At 33.2% G+C, this 15,099-nt stretch overlaps 1 protein-coding gene across 3 annotated transcripts in view; it reads left to right on the top strand.

Moving 5' to 3' along the window:
- The window catches only part of LOC105330246 (gamma-aminobutyric acid type B receptor subunit 2), a 28,956-nt gene extending 16,479 nt beyond the window's left edge, over positions 1-12,477 (top strand). For 2 of the 3 annotated variants that reach the window (XM_034445348.2, XM_066084614.1), the window contains 5 exons: positions 7,589-7,714; positions 8,106-8,438; positions 8,841-8,982; positions 11,504-11,574; positions 12,231-12,477. In XM_034445348.2, the coding sequence (XP_034301239.2) occupies positions 7,589-7,714; positions 8,106-8,438; positions 8,841-8,982; positions 11,504-11,574; positions 12,231-12,341 (783 nt within the window). In that variant the 3' untranslated portion in view covers positions 12,342-12,477. The remainder of the gene's footprint in view (positions 1-7,588; positions 7,715-8,105; positions 8,439-8,840; positions 8,983-11,503; positions 11,575-12,230) is intronic. The other variant, XR_010713992.1, reaches the window with a different exon arrangement.
- Positions 12,478-15,099: the final 2,622 nt, after the last annotated feature.

Here is a 15,099-nt window from a genome sequence, read left to right on the forward strand (position 1 = left end):
AGACGAAAGTTCACTGTTTACTCTTTTACGTCTACAAACTGCAACTGCCTTTTACGACAATTAAGAAAAATAACATCGATCAACATCCATGTCTTCGGATATTATTTCCTCGCAATTATTTGCAAAACTTTTATGTCCGTGTTAAGAGCTCAGATGCGTGTCATTTGGAGAAAAATTCATTATTTGTCTCTTGATGTATTTTGCTCAGTAAGGATTTACGCCAACCAGAATGGCGTAGCAGTTTTGAGATTCCTTGAATATGTGCCAGTGAAGGCAGAAAAGTCGTATTTCATAATACAAGTTGTTGAAAAGAATTAATGATTACACTAATAACAAGTTCATTTTTCAAGAATTTAATCTTAATATAACATTGCCTGATAACAGTAACTAGTAGATTTATAAACGCTTTTTGATTAGAGAAAAAAGAAGATACAGTTTCTTTTAACATATGCCTTAAAATTCAAAAGTTGTTTAAATCTCATGAAGATACACATGCAATATCTTGAACATGTGTGTATATAAAGTACCAATTTATACCCTTTTATCTTGTTAAGGTCTTCCGTTTCCAACGGAAGACCTTATAGTGATTGTAAGGTTTTTTTAAGGTCTTCCGTTTCCAACGGAAGACCTTATAGTGATTGTAATGTTTCTTATTAAGGTCTTCCGTTTCCAACGGAAGACCTTATTGTTTTTCTTAGGTTTCTTTTTCCCTATTATTATTATTATTTTTTTTTTTCTTACCGATTTTGTGCACGCGATTTCTCGGAAACGGCTCAACTGATTTACGTCAAATTTTCAGTTCTGATAGGTATTGATCTGAACCTTGTTGGAAATTTTTTTTGTTTATGACGTCACTTCCTGTCTTGAGATATCATGGATTTATCGGTTTTTATAGGGGTATTTTGTCACGAGAACTCCTCTTTTACCATTTAAGATATGATGTTGAACTTTTCAGGGCTGATAGACGAAAGACTGAATTAGTGTCTAATGGTCATTAATCATCTTTATCTCAAAGAGCGCCTAAGCTCGCCCGAGCTTGAAAATTAGGATAAATAAGGCGTCGTGATTTTTCTTGGTTTTCTTTGAATATCTCTTTTCATGAAAACATTTTGTAAAAACATGTAGAACAAAAAAACTTAATTAAATCAAGAGCTTTCATTTGAGATCATGAAAAAGGGGCTGGCCCTTCAAATAAGGGGCGGAGGGGGCTCTAAAGTATTTTAATAATAACTTTTTACCGTGAAATATTTTGTGATGCGTTATATAAGCAATTATGTTTATTCTTAGGTTATTTACCTATACATGGCAATCATTTACTTCTATGTTACGTAATTAGGGATTTTAAGGGGCCAGAAGTCCAAAACTTTGATGCTCAATATCTCAAAATGAAGAAACATTTGGATAAGCAATATTTAACAAAAGATGCTGAAAATATAGAGCTTAACAACCTGAAACCATAATGTCCTTGTTATGCGGTCCCTAAAAGGAGTTACAGGGTCGGCCCCTAAAACGACCCTCTCAAGATATCTCGAGAACGGTACAAAATTTGTAAACACTTTTTGAACAAAATGTGTTTGAATTGACAAAAGCTTTCTTTTGAAATCAAGAAAAAGGGGCTGGCCCTTCTAATAAGGGGCTGAGGGAGCTCTGAAGTCTTTTAATGATAACCTTTTACCGTGAAATATTTTGTGATGCGTTATAGAAGCAATTATATTCATTCTAAGGTTATTTACCTATACATGGAAATCATTTACTTCTATGTTACGTAATTAGTAATTTTTAAGGGGCCAGAAGTCCAAAACTTTAATGCATAATATCTCAAAATGGAAAAACATTTGGATAAGCAATATTTAACAAAAGATGCTCAAAATATAGAGCTTAACAATAATCAACTATAATTTCTTTGTTATGCGGTCCCTAAAAGGAGATACAGGGTTGGCCCCTAACACGACCCTCTCAAGATATCTCAAGAACGGTACAAAATTTGTTATTACTTGTTGAACAAAAAGTGTTAGAATTGACAATAGCTTTCATTTGAAATCATGAAAAAGGTGCTGGCCCTTCTAATAAGGGGCTGAGGGGGCTCTTAAGTCTATTAATGATAACTTTTTACTGTTAAATATTTGGTGATACGTTATAGAAGCAATTATGTTCATTCTAATGTTATGTACCTGTACATGGCAATCATTTACACTTATGTTACGTAATTAGGGATTTTAAGGGACAAGAGGTCTAAAGCTTTGATGTTTAATATCTCAAAATAGAGGAAAACTTTGGAAAGCAATATTTAACAAAAGATGCTCAAAATATTGAGCTTAACAATGTACAACCATATATATTGTTTTTATCTGGACCCTAAAAGGAGTTTTAGGACCGGATATCAAAACGATTTTTCCCAGATTTCTCAAAAACGGTAACCAATTTCTAAATACTTATTAGTGGTACATAAAAATACCTTTTGACTAAAATGAATGAAAAGGAGCTGATCCCTCAAATAAGGGACACCAAAGGGATAGATAGTCTTTCACCCATTACTCATAGATCCCGTCTCCTTTTCCGATTACGTTTCGTTGATGAAGGTCAAGAGTAAGGTCATTGCATATTCTAAAAATCGGACGGAAGACCTCCTCGTTGCTCGCAACGAGATCGTGTCTAGTTATTATTATTTTTTTCCTTTTTTTTGTCCACAAGATTTCTCAGAGATGGCTGGATAGATTTTTGTGAAATTTTCTGGAATGAAGGATAATGACAATATCTCGAGGCGTTTTTTTCATTTTGTCAAAAATCATTTCCGGTCGTCCGTTTCCTGTCCCGCGTTTAAAAAGCTTGTACATTCGAGATCTCAAAAACGGTGGAGACTTAAACATCCAAACTTTGTGGGATGATAGACCTATAGCTGTAGATGTGTTTAAACTATTTTGTTTTGTTCGTCGTAACTTCCGGTCGTCACCGGAAGTACTTCAAAATTAACAACTTTTACGCATTAAATTCCTTTTCAATAGAATCAATATTTAAGCATAAATCTACACAAAAGTAATCTTTGCGATGTTATATCAACAACAAAATTCCACTTCCGGTGAGATATCTCAAATATCTCAGGAAGCTTTTTTGAAACACATTTTGTACAAACGAGATATCAGTGACTATAAGAGATCAAAGCACAAGACTTTTATGGATGATAGACATTTAATTGAGGATGTGTTTAACCGGTTTCATTTTGTCTTCCGTCACTTCCGGTCCACACAGGAAGAGTTCAAACAAATCGAGCTGTTTATCAGTTTAACTTTTTGTCTTTGATATCTGTAGTGTGCTCGATGAACAATAAAATGCAAAGGGCAAGTATACAAAAAATAACTAATAAATTTTACATTAAGCACTTCCGTTTGTCCGTTTCCTGTCCCGAGACTAAAAACCTTATTTCGATGAGATCTCAAAAACGGTGACAACTTGAACAATAAAACTTTGTGGGATGATAGACCTATGTATGTACATGTGTTTACTCTATTCTGTTTTGTTCGGCGTAACTTCCGGTCGTCACCGGAAGCTCTTCAAAAATAACTATTTTTACGCATTAAATTCTTTTGCCATAAAATAGATATATAAGTATAAATCTATACATACGTTATCAATGCAATGTTATATCAACAAAAAAATTCTACTTCCGGTGAGATATCTCAAATATCTCAGGTAGCTTTTTTTGAAACACATTTTGTACAAACGAGTTCTCAGAAACTATAAGTGATCAAAGCGCAAAACGTTCATGGATGATAGACATTTTATTGAAGATATGTTTAACCGGTTTCGTTTTGTCTTCCGTCACTTCCGGTCCACACAAGAGGAGTTCAAACAAATCGGACTTTTTATCAGTTTAACTGTTTTTCTTTGATATTTGTAGTGAGCTCGATGAACAATAATGTACAAAAGACAAGTATACAAGAAATATTTAATACAATTTACATTGAACACTTCCGTTTGTCCGTTTCCTGTCCCAAGACAAAAAACCTTATTTCGACGAGATCTCATAAACGATGTCGACTTGAACAATCAAACTTTGTGGGATGATAGACCTATATATGTACATTTTTTTCAACTATTTTATTTTGTTCGGCATAACTTCCAGTTGTCACCGGAAGCACTACAAATAATATGTTTTTTCTTTATTTATTTCTTTTACATGGAATGAATATATCAGTGTACAATCTTGGATTTGTCATATTTATAATGTTTAATTTTCAATTAACTGTTCCTTCCGGTGAGATATCTCAAATATCTCTATGTAGCTTCCCCTTTTACAAATTTGATGCCCGCAAGATTTTTGTCACTGTACGTGAATGAGTCACCAAGCGTTCTTGAATGATAGACATTTGATTGATCATATGTTAGTGGGTTTTATTTTGTCAACTGCCACTTCCGGTTTTCACCGGAAGGATTCAAATAAATCATATTTTTAACAACCAAACTTTGTAACCTGTTTTGTTTAGTTCGGCATTACTTCAAAAAGAGAGTACTTCAAAAATTGATATCTTTTTCAATCTCGTTGTTTTACATGGAAGTAACATCTGGATATATCATTTACAATACTTATCATATTAACTATTTTCTCTATGTAAGAGAAGCAATGTCTACGGTTAAATTGATTCATGTATATCAAAACGGAAGACCTTTTTGTTGCTTTTGCAACAAGAGTCTAGTTATTATTATTATTTTTTTCCCAGTTTTTGTCCACAAGATTTCTCAGAGATAACTGAATAGATTTATGTGAAATTTTCTGGAATGGAATAAAATGACAATATCTCGAGGCGTTTTTTTCATTTTATCAAAAATCGTTTCCGGTCGTCCGTTTCCTGTCCCGCGTTGAAAAAGCTTGTACCAACGAGATCTCAGAAACGGTAAAGACTTGAACATCCAAACTTTGTGGGATGATAGACCTATAGTTGTAGATGTGTTTAAACATTTTTGTTTTGTTCGGCGTAACTTCCGGTCGTCACCGGAAGCACTTCAAAAAATTTTGTTTTTACATATCTAATTTATTTCCCATAGAATAAAGATATTAGTATAGATCCTTACATATGTCATCTATACAATGTTAAATAAACAAAAAAAATCTACTTCCGGTGAGATATCTCGATTATCTCAGGAAGCTTTTTTAAAACATATTTTGTACCCGCAAGTTCTCAGGTACTGTACGTGATTAAGACACGAAACTTTCACTAATCATAGACATTTGATTGAAAATGTGTTTAAACAGTTTCATTTTGTCTTTCGTCACTTCCGGTCCACAGCGGAAGAGTTAAAACAAATCAAACTGTTTATCCATAAAACTGTTTTTATTTGATAGTTTTAGCTACTTCGATGAATAATAATGTAAAAAAGGAAAGTAACAAAATATAAAAAAATTAAATTTCATTAAGCACTTCCGTTTGTCCGTTTCCTGTCTTGAGACAAAAAACCTTATATCGACGAGATCTCAAAAACGGTAACGACTTCAACAACCAAACTTTGTAGGATTATAGACCTGTGTATGGACACGTGTAACACTATTTTGTTTCATCCGGCGTCACTTCCGGTCGTCACAGGAAGTACACCAAGTTCGGATTTTTTAAAAATATGTTGGTTATTTAGCATGGAAGTAACTTTTTAGTTATAAAAATACAGGAAGTCATCCACAGATCGTAAAAAAACCCAAAAAAGTTCTACTTCCGTGGAGACATCTCAAATATCTCAGGTAGCCTTCTTTTTAAAAAAACAAACTACCCCCTAGATCTCAGAAACTTTGAGAGATCAAGACACAAAACTTGTATGGATAATGGACATTTGAATGAACATGTGTTTAACGGGTTCCATTTGGTCGTACGTCACTTCCGGTTTTCACTCGAAGTGTTCAAGCAATAAAAGGTTGTTGTTTTTTTTTAATTAGAATTTTTTTTAGCATTTTCTCAATGTGACGAACAATAACTTATCATAGGTAAATGTACTAAAATACGTATTTTCAATTTCTTAATCACTTCCGTTCGTTCCTTTCCGGTCCCGAGACAAAAACCATTTCTCAACGAGATATTATAACTAACAAAAACTTGAACATCCAAAATTTGAGGAAATACAACACAATGTATGAAGATATGTTTACTATGTTTTGTATGATCCGGCGTAACTTCCGGTCGTCACAGAAAGTACTCAAAAATGACGTTTTGTCTTTTTGTTTTGTTCATTTCTTGGGAATTCCTTTTTAGTATAAATAATATCCATTTTCTGTTTACAAGAGAAATGGATCTTTTGTACAGATTTATACATGAGGAACGGAAGACCTTTTTGTTGCTATAGCAACAAGAGTCTAGTTTCAAAAAATAATTATGACTTCAAAATTTTGGAATATTTCTAAGATTTAGTCGAAAATGATGAAAAATACTATTAGCACTTTAATTTTCTTAATTTTTGAAGAGGAAACTTTAAAAGTTTGGTTGTAAATGATAGCTGAACATCCCAACAATGAACAAACATTAGAGAGAAAAAAATAAATGGTTAACTTGATATTTTTATGATTACCTCTCAGCAATAGCCATGCACCCTCTAATCCAAATTATGATTATTATGATAATATGAAGGAATGAATGATTATAATGTTTTGAATAATTACATTCAACACAAAAAAGGGATATGATATCATAAAGCTATTGAAGATATATTTGTTTGCATTTTGTGGTAAATAAGTGCGCTTTGTTTCGGGTAACGAATAAGAATACCTATTAGGAGTCATTTTCACACACATGTATTTCGGAAATTAATTGAGGTTTTTTTATGCAATTGAATGCTATATTAGAAATTTTTTTTTTATAAACATTTGTATGTTGATGAATTCCTTTTCATGTCGTAGGTTTTATACAAGATTGAGAAAAAAAAATCCCCGTTAAAATTATTTTTCCACATTTCATTCTCTTAATTTGTAACTTATTTGTCACACACCTCTGTATTCTATGACAGTTCATGATGATTTATAGAAATGATAAAAAATAAATTTTTATTTATTATTGATATACATTGTATGCTTTGTTGTTTAGAATTTTTGCTTTCGTTTTTAGAATATTGCAGTAAAAATTATTACATTATTAACTTGGGTAAATATAAGACTTCGAATCGATTATTTTACTTCGTACGTGTCCTTCGTGGGATTAAACTGCTTTGAAATTAGCATATATCAAATAGCTTTCCCTTGTCCAAATGCGAATTTTTTAGGATCACAGGTTTTCAGACAAAACTTATTCAACAAAAATATTCTCCAGTCGTTTAGAAAGCAATACACAACGGAATTAACTGTATTTTGTTTGAAAAACAAATCGAAGAATTTGAAATTATATGTCTCCTAAAATCATAATTGCCCGATATTCCTCTGTATAATTATCATACAGTAACTTCCTGCACTTAATTTTTTGTACGTGATTAAACAAAAAACAAAATCATTATGTAACAAAAACAATCCTCTTTTATTCCTTCATCACCCAGTAAAGTTAGGTTAATTACAAAGAATAAAAGACGTCATGTATGTTTTGATGTGGCAACTTCAGGTGAACTTGTCTATCAATTTTTCATGCAGCAAACTATCAGCGATGCCCATCTGTTCGGGATTCTTGGCGCTCTGGTGCTGCTCGACTTTCTTTTCCTTACGTTTTGGACCTTCTTCCATCCGCTCAGGATGATACAGAAAAACGTTACAGTCGAGGTATATTATTTGTTTGGGTTTAATGGAATGTCGTCTGTCATGCAAACAGCGCCCACTTTTAAAAAAAAAATAACCAAAAAAAAAAAAAAAAACCCAACATTTTTTATGACTTTTATTTTTATGCAACGTTGGCGCCAGACATTTTAATGATAGTTGTTACGTACGAAGTCTTTTTTCTAGTGCATTAATAATTGATTTTGACAATTTGATATTCTTATGAAAGTATTTCTTGCATTTCGTAATATCTGCATTGCATATAAAGGTATAGCTTTTCAATCGTTGCAATAACAATCAGTATTAGTATTGAATTCTTTATTTGATGTAATCAGAGACATAAAAAACATAATGTCATTTATGTCTCTGATGTAATGAAAGCGATTTTTTTTTACAGCAAGAGAATTCAGATACGATACTCATCGAGACATTTCACGTGTGCTATAACGAATTTCAGTCCTACTGGCTGTCCGCCCAGTACATCAGTAAAGGGGCTCTATTAGCCCTGGGGACCTTCCTGGCCTGGGAAACACGGCACATTAAAGTCCCCTCCCTCAATGATTCCAAATACATCGGGTTCTGTGTGTACAACATAGTTATCGTGTGCGCCCTGTGTGTACCGGTCACTTTTGTCTTACCCCCTGAGAAACCAACGGCTAAATTCATCTTTACATCTGTTGTCTGTGTGTTTACGACCACATTGGTGCTCTGTATCCTATTTGTTCCAAAGGTAAACGTCTTTAGATTAAAATGAACTTATCTATTAAAAAGTGACACAAATAATCGCCAGAGTTGCTTGCGTATACTACATTTTTATTATACATGTTATTTTGTTTATTTAATATATCTATTTTTTTTATCAATTATATCCATTTAACACTGTATAAAGAGTTGAAAATGCTGAATTGTAAGACTAAATTTAAGCGAACTTGTATTTGGTCTTTTAAATAATTTTATTCCGGCGATATTATTCTTTTAAAGTGTCACACACTGGTTTATATTTAGTTGTCGCAAAAATAAAAAAGAAAACACGTTTATGAAATGAAATGTAGATATGTGTAACTATGTAACAGGTATGGTCAACTTTTTGCTCAATGACGTTTGTGGTAAGCATGGTGTTTTGCATTTTAAGGTAAAGCTGAGAAAATCGACGGACGCCATCAGGTTTAATCCGAACCTGCAGAAGACAATCAACCCGTACAAGACAAAGACAGGGATAGGGTACGAGCACACAAAAACAACCAACGTGTCTACAGTGGAGGACGCTAGGTCCGGTGTGTGGAATTTGTTCGCCTATTGAAAGAGATTCATTTTACATGCAAACATATACATGGTCTGCATTGTAAACTTTTTTTATCCTTGGCTATACAACATATCTAAACCTTGGACATTCCTCTATCTACACCTTACATATTACAATGTATAATATATCATATAATAATAGAAAATATACCCTTTTCCGCCCTGTGCGATATAAACAGGAAATTCGCCTAGGGGTGTGATATAAACCCTAGGGGTGTGATATAAGATTTATATCACACCCCTCTCCGGCAATCTTCGGATGTTATATCACACCCCTTTCCGTTAATTATCGGCTAAAAGCATATACCTAGTAGTGTATCAGCCCTGATACACGTGTTTTGGACTAGGTGAGACAGCCACAAAAACGGAAGTGAAATTGTATCAAATCTTAGAAAATCTTCATCTTTACTCCCACACATGTGGGGGAAAAACTGAATGCATAGTTATGATGTCTACGGATTCCTCTACCTAAATTGTGAAATTCATGGCCCCTGGGTCAGGGGTTCAGGTCGTAAGGGTGGGGGGGGGGCATACATATTTCAACATATTTCAACAACGTTTTTTACACACCATGTTGACATTCGAAACTCTCGGGATTTTTTTTTATAGTAAATGCACTGTGTTAGAGTTATCTCCCGTATTTTCTAAAATGAACAGAAACATTTCCAATGGAAATTAACACGCATTTGTTTTATCGTTTCCAAGTTTATCCATGCAAATGTGATATTGTGGAAACATAAAATAAAGAGCCTCCCGTGATTTAGCGTGAATGTAATGCGCATGCGCAAGATTGTAAAATCCAAAAAATCCAGCTGATTTCCGGAATTTTTTGAGGAATTTTCGTTGATTATTTATTTATTTAACGAAGCTTGACTGAAACCCCCCCCCCCCCAAATTGGTAATCTTCAAGTAGTACCAATGATGTTTAAAATAGAGTATTAAAACTGAAATATTCGAGTCTATTATTTCAATATAGTAGTATAGATGTAATTAAGAAGTTGCCGTGTATGATCAAAATAGTTATGCAAGTGTTGTTATCATTTAAAACAAAAACAGTTTTTAATTTTTTAAAAAATAAACAGGTAGATTTGTTAACAGTAAAGTAATAAGTAGTATACTAGCCACCTTGTTTAAGTTTATCTATGAAAATATATAACTATAAAACCTATTTCTTAAATTAACATAACTGGGATAAACAATTTGAAAGGAATTGTGCACATTTTCTATAGTATGTCATTGTATAAATAGTGCATATTTGGAAGGATAACAGTTGATATTGACACTCCGAGAAAACCATTGTCAACCGACGCGAAGCGGAGGTTTAAAATGGTTTTTGAGGGGTGTCAATTTCAACTGTTATCCTCCCAAACAGGCACTATTTATTTTATTATACTGAGTGTCTTAATTGAAAAGTTTTTTTTTAAATTTTAAACTTTTTTACTGCTTTTATATAGAAATGACGTGAATTATTCGGCGAACCGTATACGCATGTAACAATTCGTTGTGTTACCCGTTGCCAAGTGTGTTGCTAACGCTGAGGGTAATAGAACGGATTATCAACTGCGTCAAGACCAATCAGATTTCAGTATTTAACATGAAAGTATAATAAACACTGTTAAGAGCTCTAAGTCTTATGTTAAACTATAGGGTTAGAGTCCTTTTCGAAAGATTTCAGGCAGGGAGGTGGATGATATTACATTATTATACTCTTCTACTCCATAATGAAACTCAATTATGCATTTATGAGACTCCTCGACAATTCTGTGTAGGGGCTATGGTACTCGGTGACCGTTAAGACCTATTGGCCTCTTGTTTGTGAAAAAAGTCGCAGCGAACCAATTCATCTCCGTTAAATCGCAAAATAAAGTCGTCGCGAATGAAAATTGGTATACTGGATATAGGTGAAGAGCCCTTAGGTCATGGTAAAACTCATATCTGTTACTAATGAGTTGCATTAACAGATCGATCAATTTTTAGTAGCGCATTTATAGTGTGTGAATCAATGATTTTTTTGTTTTCTATGAAAAATATTTTTTTAGTCTTAATATTGCATAAAAAGAAAAATCCAAACATTTTTGGCATGGCTTGTAAAATACTGTTATAAGATAAATAAATTCATGCAAGGCCTTTTAATGAGACAAACTTTAGAACCTTTTTAACAAGACCTTGGACTTTCTGAAGGGTGTAACGATCTATTTCTTGCGTCAAAACGAGTTAAAATGACGCTGGTTTCAAGCGAAATATACACCGATTGCGTAGTCTTAACTCAAAAGCCAGACAAATCCTGTTGATTTCAAAGAGCAATGGCTGAGTGGCCTACAATGAAATAGATAGGCCTACGCCACATTGCCGTTTGACACAACTACCTAAAGTCCAAGCTCTTGTAAAATGGTTCTAGCTACATAACGATGGCAATTTGTATATCGATTCTAAATATCATTTGTGGAAGGTAGATGATGTTTTATTGTTACAATTCTTTCTTTCGAATAATAGGGTTCAATAACCACTGTTCGGAGAAAAATTCATTTTGTGACCCAATAACTCGTAACGGGTCTGACGTCAAGGTATGTGAATCTGTTAATTTAAAAGTGGAATAATATCAATTGCAACGTTAACTTCTCGGGCCTTTCCTGCAAGCTCGGAAAAACACTTTGAATGTATTACATCGGCGTCCATGACGAACCCCCGTTTTATAAAACTTCATACATGTATAAATAATACACATATTACGATCTGTGGAGATGTGAGCTAGAAATAATTAAAGTCAACGATATAATAGTATAAAATATACTACAAAGGCGACATACAATGCTGTTTAGCCGATGTCTGTTTTAATGGGAAGCGACTCCATTTTGTATAAAATCCTAACATCCGGTAATATTAATACATTCGAGGTGTTGTCCGAGCCTGCCGGAAAGACCCGTGAAGTTGCGATTGGAAATAATATATGAACTACATGTAAACTATATGTTTGCAAAATATTGCATGGTACATGTATTTTCCGGCACATTAAACATCTATAAGGTTATTCAGTTTTTGCATTGTCGATAGGTGGAAACAATAAATACTTGAGTTTTTGAAAATACCAGTGTACAGCTATATACATGTACAATAGTATGTATCTAAATATTAAAACGAGTTATTTGAAATATTATTGTTATACATGTACCTGTTAAAGAAGAACTGTTTGATATTCTTTTCTATACTTATTTATTTGCAGCTAATTACTGTGGAACCTGAGAAAAATAACGGCACATGTATAGTCTTGCAGAATGAAGATCTTCGTCCAAAGGAATCAGATCAGAAAGAAATGAATTGTACCTCGGTGTAACCAGCGGACTTCAGTTTAAGAACGGTGCACAGTGGACAACAGGACATTATGTTGTCTGATTACAGTTACCTAAAATATATATTTTGTTTTGTGATACAAACATCTCTATTTTCATTAAATTTGTATACGTATATAGCATATGTCTTTTTTTCCTTTTCAGTATGTTCTTTTTTTTTCGTATGACCCCCCCCCCCCAATGCCCCTCCCCCCTACCCCAAAATAAACGAACAAAAAAGCCACTGCTTCTCCTTGCATATTCGTAATGTAATATACATTTATTGAATTTCTACGTTTAATTTACAATTGAATGTGTATTTTGGAATACATTGCATAAAATATAGTGTGCGACTGTAAAACACATTCAAAAACACATTTATGATGAATGGTTTGACAATGAGGTATAGCGTTAGTGGGTTATGTAATATTTTTATGCAATGATCATTACATTCATAACCCGCATGAATCACCACATAAAGCATTTTATTGTTTAGTATTTACATCTTTTTTCTAGCAAATTAATAAATTGAATGTAACAATTAAGTTAAATTAACTAAATTTCTGTTAATGTAAATCATTACGTTAGCTATACTCTGTCCCAAGATATTTTGGATTCACGTTTGGCTTAATTGTTTGATATTTATAAATACCTCAGGATTCAAACGATGTTCATTCAAAAGTATGAAAAATTCCGAAGATTTCTCAGTCAAAACGCCCCTGTTAGCTTATCAGGTTTCAATACAATGCTAAAAAATGTGATGTCTACGGAAATTTTGCATTGCAGCAAGCCCGGATGATAACGTTGAAATATTGCGCGATGTATTCCGAGTGTATTCCGAAAAGATGTAAACATTCCCCATTATAAATCTCCGTAAGGAATCTGTTTTCGTTCCTGTAACTTTTTCCGAGTGAAAGATGATAATGTGTCAATGAAATTATCTAGGAAAATATCCCTTTCAACTATTTCAATTGCACTTCTTTCACAAGTAAGTGTATTTTTATTAAAAATCGTCCAAATGTGCAGCATAAATATCTTGGGACAGACTATAAAAGAAAGTTACAGCCAAATCGTCTCTGATTGAAATTCGAGTCTATCATCATCATGATTATGTTGTGCAGTCCGTGATTTTTCTTAGGTCGCTGTAGGTTTCAACCAATCGATAAAATGGGCGCGTAGATTTCAGTCCTGTCAGTTTCAATAGAGCTATAAATTTACTATAAGTTTCCGTAAGAAATACTATAGTAGAGGATATCATACTCAGGAGATGCAAATATTGTATAATATTGAAAATATTTGTAAAAGCGTTTATGATATTGTGGGCGAATTCGTATACTTAGTGAGCCATGCCTCCTTTTAGATATTTAGTACCGTATATTTCCGGGGGTGACGGAGCTCGAGGGAATTGTCTCCAATGTATTGAAAAAAATCGATGAAAGAGTGTCATCCAAAGACCCCCCCCCCCCCTTCTCACCCCGAAAAAAACTCACGATTGCGCAATTCATGTTTATGTTTTTAAGAAGGATTTTTTTTTTCTACTATATAAATCAAGTTAAGAGAATTGATGCAACAGAATTTTGATTTAAATATTATTTACCAAAGAATTGCTTCTTATCTTAAAAAAAAGACTGTATTGGAAAATTAAGGATTAGAACAATATTGACCATTGTGGTTGGATACAATGAATATTGTAATTTTGTGATTTTTGACATCAAGAAAACGAGCAATGTTCTATCGCAATGCGGAGTGAATAATTTTGGTCTCAGATTAATAATTCCAATGTTGGCGTTTTTATAGAAATTAAAGAAAACTGAAACACCCCAAATGTCTCCCTTTACAAAAGATATTATTGTTGCTGTCTTCTTAGAAAAGAAAATGGTATTTAAAACATCTCCGGTCTGTTGGCCAAGGGTTGACGATCTGCTTCCCTTCTCTTCGAACATCCTTCAATCCTATAAACCTTTGGCTAGCACAGATGATGGTATTGAAGGAAGTCGAGAGAATGAAATAAATCAAAGCTTTCATCATTTGATATACCGAAAATGTATGCACACTTATTATCTGAAATCATTAGCTGCAGAAATGTAGCTCCACGGGAAATTTGGGTTTGCGGACCATGAAGCTACAGTTCCATCCCAAAAAAAATCATTTATTTATTGCACACAAAAATTTACGCAAGGTTTTGGACTTATTAAAACTACAATTATAGTTATAAACATCAAATATTAAAAAGGCGTCTTTCAAAAAAAAAAAAAAAAAAAGCATCTACGTACAATTCAAACAATGACACTAGGCTATGAGGGAAAATCATTGTAAAGTGTTCTATATTAATCGTGTACGTACAATGTCATGTCACAATCACTGATGTCGTTCGTGCCAGACGATAGTCACCCCCCCCCCCCCACACACACACAAAAGATGTATTCATTTGAACATATTAACGTTTTTAAATTACTGTATGTGTATTTTTAAAGCCCTATATCTACATGCATATTTGATTAACTGTGAAAAGGGTCTTGTTTTTTTTATTATTAAAATTTATTTGTACACATGTACATATTTTTTTTTGAAAATAGCGGCTATTTTATGGTAAAATAAATATCCGGAAATTATATACGCTAATTATTTTTTTTAAAGAAGACAAGGTACATCAGAGAAATATCACGTTGTAAAAAACTTATAGGAATATATACTGTGAAAGTTTTAATACCAAAAATGGCTGGGAAATTTTATCCTGTGATGAAAGTATAGATTTTACAAATT

The sequence above is a fragment of the Magallana gigas genome, chromosome 5 (genome assembly GCF_963853765.1).
Source record: "Magallana gigas chromosome 5, xbMagGiga1.1, whole genome shotgun sequence".
Lineage (NCBI taxonomy): Eukaryota > Metazoa > Mollusca > Bivalvia > Ostreida > Ostreidae > Magallana > Magallana gigas.